The 6,963-nt window shown below is 41.6% G+C and overlaps 1 protein-coding gene across 1 annotated transcript; it reads left to right on the top strand.

The window, feature by feature from the left end:
• The first annotated feature begins 997 nt into the window (after positions 1–997).
• Positions 998–5,660, top strand: LOC115111053 (uncharacterized). Its single transcript, XM_029636937.2, has 6 exons — positions 998–1,262; positions 2,721–2,863; positions 3,070–3,134; positions 3,685–3,795; positions 4,246–4,347; positions 5,061–5,660. The coding sequence occupies exons 1-6, from the start codon at positions 1,152–1,154 to the stop codon at positions 5,381–5,383; spliced, it is 855 nt and encodes a 284-aa protein (XP_029492797.2). The 5' UTR covers positions 998–1,151; the 3' UTR covers positions 5,384–5,660.
• Positions 5,661–6,963: the final 1,303 nt, after the last annotated feature.

The raw sequence follows: 6,963 nt of genomic DNA, 5'->3' as shown, positions 1-6,963 counted from the left end.
TTAGTTGCTTGATACTTATTATTACTACTAAACCAACATTGTTACTGTATGTAATTTTGCTTTTAAAAAGTTCTACAATTAATTCAAGTCTTAAACAGTAACTTCTATGTGTTTCATTACAACTGTTTATGGTGAATGAGAGACACCACCAAAATATGACCCTTCAGAGTTCCATGTAGCCTACCGATCAGAGGAACACGCTCCGCTCACCAAAAGTCAAGCTATGGTCAAGGGGCAGCATTTCTGCCAGTCCCCGGTGACACAGAGATCATGTACTTCCTGCTTAACTGTTCAACTTAATAGACAGACATATCAAGGTCGATTTGTCTTATTGAAATGGGAAATACATTGAAACGGGAGGAAATAGATATCTGTTTACTTTATCTGTTTCAGTATTTTATTCAAAGTTTCCATGTAGCCCTCACCCTGAATTCGTTTATTGGTTCCTAGTAGTCAGCACATTTGTCTCATTTGGCATAAAAATGTGACAAAGCTAGGGCACAACAAAACATTTAAAAGAGAAGCTCTTTTGTTTTGGGACCAAGGCAGTTGGTTGCCAGGTAACTCAAGAGAAAGTGTAAGACCCCCTCATGTGCACAGAAACCAAACCAAGGGCTGCATCCCTCTTCATCCTGCAACGTTGTTTTTACTGTAGTCCCATTCCAAACCAGACACAATGTACATGCTATTGATCATTTAAGTAATTATTTAGCTTGTTGCTACATGTAACAAAAGTTCCTTCAAACAAAAGCAATTGAGGCCCTTTTCACCATAATGTGGATGTTATCATTTAGCTGGTATCCAGGCTGTCCGTTTGAATTCATTCAAGGACAATAGTCCCAAACAGAAGCTTCTATTTAGAGTGCTCTGGTCCCTAGCTAATAGATGGTGTCTCCTCAGTCAGGGAGGGGACATCCATTCAGAGTTATATAAGACAAGTCTGGAAATGAATGCTGATTTAGCCCTCCATTTACCCATTCAAGCATTGAAGCATGTTGAAAGCCTCCCCTCTTCCTCCTCCACATTGCCCCTTATGCAACAGTGTTTTTGTCTAAGCCTCCGGGAGGCATATGCCCCAGCAGTAGAGGTGTTCTGCTCTATCTGTACGATCGTCCTCAGTGTCTCTGCTCCATCTCTCTCTACCTCTCTCTATGGCTGTTCAGCTGGTTGTAGCTCTCCTGGCTCTAGCCTCTCTGAGTGCTGCATCTGCACCGGACTGTAAAGAACTGGTCAAACCCCTGGTACTGGAGGACCATACCGAGGTAAGTTGTGATCATAATACTAAATATATTTTGGACCTAATGAATACGTCTCAGATGACACTCTACTCCCTACCCGGCTAACCTACTATGGACAGTGACAGATGCTGTGCAGTATTTATTAGGATCTGCAATTTACTCTTCCTGGGGTTTCCAAAACAGGAAACACAAATAAAATAAATAATATATAGCACATTTACATTACAATTGAACCATTCAGCAGACGCTCCCAACCAGAGCAACCCACAGCTAGTTCATTCATATTAAGATGGTGAGACAAGTACATACCACAGTCATATCTCAATCACGTACATAACACATACATAATGCAAAATACAATACAAAATGCATAGAAATGTCTGTCTTTTCACAGTTCCCGTCGTGCTGTAAGGTGTTCTTTTATCTGTTCTTTGAGTCTGGTTTTATTGCTAGCTTGAGTTACCTGCTGTGGCAGAGTTCCATGTAGTCATGGCTCTATTTAATACTGTGTTTCCCAGCCTCTGTTCTGGACCTGGGTACTGTGAAGAGACCTCTGGTTGGATGTCTTGTGTTGTACCTATGAGTGTCCGAACCGTGTGCCAACTGCTTCAACAGACAGTTTGGTACCTTCAACACCTCGAACAAAGACCAATAGTGATGCAGTCAATCTCTCCTCAACTTTGAGCCAGGAGAGATTGACATGCATGTCATTCGTACTCCGTGTACATCAAAGTGCAATACGTGCTGCTCTGTTTTGCACCAACTGCAATTTGCCTAATTCCTTCTTTGCTGCACCTGACCACAACTGGACAGTAGTGGAGGTGTGACAAAACTAGAGTCTGGTTGACTGAGATAGAGAAAGCAGAGCAATGCCTTATCATAGACAGACCTCATCCCATTTTAGTAACCGTTAAGTCATAATTATGTTTTGACCATCAAAGTTTGCCATCTAGGTTGACACCCAGCAGTTGTCTCCTCAACTTGCTCAATAGCCACATTCAATAATAGATCCAGATGAGGATTAGGGTTGTGAGTGATTTGTCCCAAAAAGTATGCTTTTAGTTTGAGATGTTTAGCACCAGCTTATTGCTAGTTACCTTAAACTTAAGTTATTTTACTGTTGCAGCCGACGTGTATACTATTGAGGTGTCAGAGTACATAGACACATAGGCTTTATTCAAGGAAAGTCATTAGTAAACACCAAAAACAATAAATGGTCCAAGCCGGCTGCCCTGTGGTACTCCACACTCAACCGAATTTGCATTAGAAAGGCTTCCATTAAAGAAAACATTGTGTCTTCTATTGGATAGGTAACTGTACATCCATGATAAGGCAAGGGATGTTAATCCATAACACCTACACATTTTATTTTACTATACTACCCTTGTGTTCCTTCCAACTTCAAAATGGTCCATATTGGTATAGGATGAGGCAATTAGATGGTATGAAACTCATGTGTTTTTCCTTGTCTGTGACTGGCAGCTCTATGGCAAATGGGTGTATGTGATGGGGTCTGCGGATCATTTATTCTTCCAAAATGCTTTGGGGACTCTGAAAAGCTCCTGGATAGACCTGTCGGCTACATCGGACCATAAAGTAGTCACCCTAAGATGGGGAGACCGCATGTAAGTCTGGCTATATTGTGGATATGACTGCAGACTTTAGTGAATGTCATAGTAGTTTGGAAAGGGCTTTAATAAATATCAGGAAAGTATGTGCAATGGTAGACATTTCATTTGACCTTTCTCTGAAAGCAAAGACAATGTTTCAAATTGGCACCTAAGCAATGAATCATACAACATGCTAACACGTTTTTCAAAATGTCCATCAGTGATGGCAAATGCATCGTAGGTACAACACATGCTACCATCTCCGGCACCACTTCCACCGTACACAGTAAGTGACCTGTGCTCTACTAGCCTGGTTGCCATATCTGTCTGTGCTTTAGCCAACACCCTCCCCTGGCGTTGTTATGCCAAATAGGACATCGGCAAAGGAGCAAGTTGGCTGAAGCAAAAACAATCTGGCAACCTGGCTAGTGCTCTACATCTGAGGGATGAAAGCATTTAGCTGCTCAATAAGAGAGGGCCTTTATCCACTTAACTATTAGTGTGTATATTGCCATGTTATGTCTTCACTGTATGTCATCGTATGCCTGTAAAGATAAATAATAAATAAAATGTACTGTTACTGTATTTTATAGTCTGGTATTTTTTACTTGGAAATTACATGTTAATCATGTAGCAATAGTAATAATAATTACATTTTATTTTCTTTGGTATTCACTGAAACAAGCACCAAAAAGTAACCTGCCATTTGGTACAAGGTACTTACCAAGTGTGTTGAATTTGTTTACTGTAACAGCTGAAGCAGGACAGAAAAAAAGCGTTACCAAATGTCCTAATCATAATGGATAAGGCATTTATTTTATTTTGTGGATCCACAGTTCATTTGTCTGAACACAAAGGCCAGTACCTGGAGACCTGCCCTGACTGCCTGCTTTGGTCAGACACATCTCGTAATGGAGATGTTACTGGCAGATACCTGCTCCTGTTCAGTAAGTCCGATCAATTCTCAATTGATTTGAGGAAGTCCATCCCCAAAATTGTCAGACCCATCTGGATGTGCTTTAACCAATTCCTAACTGCTGGTTCAGTGTCATGACAAATGTATGGCATGACAACGATGGTCAGAGGAGTTGGCTTAAGCACATACAGATCTGGGATCAGGCTAACCCCACTTATTGACATTGATAAATAGTAGCAGTTTAGGCATGCTATACTCCAGACAAAGCATTGTGAAAGCCTGGAGTTGACCCTACATCGATAAGGTGTTAAAACGCTATCTTTATGTCAAAGGGATCAGTCATTATTTCAGAACCAGCGAGATATATTCAATGCTTTGAAAGACTTAATGGGAGATGAGCCTTTTGTTGTCTGTTACCAGCCCTTAAAGATTACACCAGCAGTACTGTAGGTCATCTCACCAGCCTCTCTCGCTCTCCCAGCAAGGACAGGGAAAATGGATCACACATACCTGGACACCTATAAGAAACAGGCAGAGTGTCTGAACTTCCCAGAGAAACACCAGACCTACGATGGAAAAACAGGTCAGGGGTTGTCTTTGCTCCTCATCTTTTCATTATCTTTTATAGATGGTAAAAAAAAATCTACAAAATGTGAAACTTTAAATGTATATTGTGCAGACAGAGAAAGCAATGGCCATTCCATTGTCAGGATTGATAGCACGGCCAATGTATTCAACCTTCTCTGACCCATGGTGTTGAATGTTTATCCTTTTAAGCTTGGAAAAGAGATCCTTAAATCTAGACTTCAGTCCAATAAAGCTACGGCAGATATGTGATTTGATGTCAGTTGATCTGTGGCCAATGATCTGGAGCCTTCTTGGAAGGGCATTTCCCACTCAAGGGGCTTGAATTTTAGAGCTCTCCCTGTAGATGTTGCGGCGACGTAGCGTCCCCATGAGTGACAGAACACTGAGCCAATCACGGTGCAAATAGATTACATTACCAAACCTTGCGCTCCGTATATTCCCCTGGATGCCCCACCACCACCGAAAGCACTGAGCTAGGCTGAAACACCTGCATTTTGGAGCTGCCTCACTTAACAAGTTTGTACGCGGCTTTATTAACTGAATTTTATCTTTTTTTTTTACATTGTTTGCAAACTGATGTGTGACACGTATTCATGCCCAAATAACATGCAAAACAATTAGACCATTTTTTTGCTAAACAGGTGGGGCGCCACCTGCCCTGAATGACGGGTCGCCACTGAATATCCTCACACTTTCTCTGTATTTCAGAGCTGTGCCCTGATGACAAGGAGGAGAAGAAGGTGGTGGAGGAGAAGGTGGTGGTGGAGGAGGAGATTATGGAGGAGATTATGGAGGAGGAGAAGGCTACGGAGGAGGAGAAGGCTACGGAGGAGGAGAAGGCTACGGAGGAGGAGAAGACTACAGCGGAGGAGAAGACTACAGCAGAGGAGAAGGCTACAGCGGAGGAGAAGGCTACAGAGGAGGAGAAGGCTACAGAGGAGGAGAAGGCTACAGAGGAGGAGAAGGCTACAGAGGAGGAGAAGGCTACAGAGGAGGAGAAGGCTACAGAGGAGGAGAAGGCAACAAAGTGAATAAGAGAACCAGATCCTCACCGTGTTGCCCAACAAAACCTCCCTTTAGTGGAACTTTGATCCCATAACCACTAACCAAATACCACTTGTACTTCCATGCATTTTAAACCATGTCTTACATACTCATGACACGTTCTAGGTGCTGTATTGTTAAAAAATGCTAAAGTTTTTACCATGAACTGTGTCTTTTTACTGTTTATTTGATAACAGTTCAAGGTATCTTAAATAACAAAATATGACTGTTCAAACAAAGACATTTAAATAAACACATTCAACCTTGTAACTTTTTTCCTTTGAAGTTATAAGATCTGAATATAATGTAACACTGGGTGTACAATGTAAAACTTCCTGTACATATCTAGGTTACTTGGGCTATATTGAGAAGTGAGTTAAAGGAAAATTACACTCAAAAATGTGTTTCATACGGTCCCAAAAATGTTTTGCATGTCAGCAATCAAGTTTTCAAAATACGCATCATACTGTGACTCTTTCTGTATTTTGAAAGTTCTCTATCCTGAAAACTTGATTGTTTGAGTGCTTCCGAGTGGCACAGCGTTCTAAGGCACTGTATCTCAGTGCAAGAGGCATCACTACAGTCCCTGGTTCGCTTCCAGGCTGAATCACATCTGGCCGTGAGTCCCATAGGGCAGCGCACAGTGTCGTCCGGGTTTGGCCATCTTTGTAAATAAGAATTTGTTCTTAACTGACTTGCCTAATTAAATGTAAAAAATTGCTGACATGCAAAACATTTTAGGACTGTATCAAAAGTGGACTAATGAAACAAACACTAAAAGTTTGACTGGTATTATCCTTTTAAAAAATCAGACAACCGCCAACTACTTCTATACCTAACTTGAAATGTGTAGAGATTTACTGTAAACTATGCATGTTAATACTGTGGTTTTGAAACACAGCATCACAATATGGACCATTTCTTCAAATGTGGAGTACATAGTAATAGACATTGTCATATACACAGAGTGTACAAAACATGCCCTTTCTATAAGATAGACTGACCAGGTGAAAGCTATGAACCCTTATTGAGGTCACCTGTTAAATCCACTTCAATCAGTATAGATGAAGGGGATTTTTCAGCCTAAATTCAGAGGGTGAATGGGCAAGACAAAACATTGAAGTATCTTTGAACGGGGTATGGTAGTAGGTGACAGACGCACCGGTTTGAGTGTGTTAAGAACTGCAACACTGCTGGATTGTTCAAGCTCAACAGTTTCCTGTGTGTATCAAGAATGGTCCACCACCCAAAGGACATCCAACCAACGGCAGGTCAGTGTTCAAAAACAGGTAATTGATGAGAGGACAAAGGAGGATGACACGAATTGTGATCCATAAAATAATGCACAACTCATCGTACCTTGATACGAATGGGGTACGGCAGCCGACGACCTTCTTTCAGCAAAATACTGCATTTGCAGTGGGCTAAGGATCAAAAACACTGGATTGCCAGGTCTGATGAATCCTGGTTCCTGCTGTTTTACGCTGATGGGAGGACTAGGGTATGGTGAAAAGCACTTCGTACATGCATCCATCATACCGTGTGTCAACATTGCAGGCTGGTGGTG

Source organism: Oncorhynchus nerka, linkage group LG27 (genome assembly GCF_034236695.1).
Source record: "Oncorhynchus nerka isolate Pitt River linkage group LG27, Oner_Uvic_2.0, whole genome shotgun sequence".
Taxonomy (NCBI): Eukaryota; Metazoa; Chordata; class Actinopteri; order Salmoniformes; family Salmonidae; genus Oncorhynchus; species Oncorhynchus nerka.
Note: the sequence above shows the minus strand (reverse complement) of the source record. Positions and strands in the feature narration are given on the sequence as shown.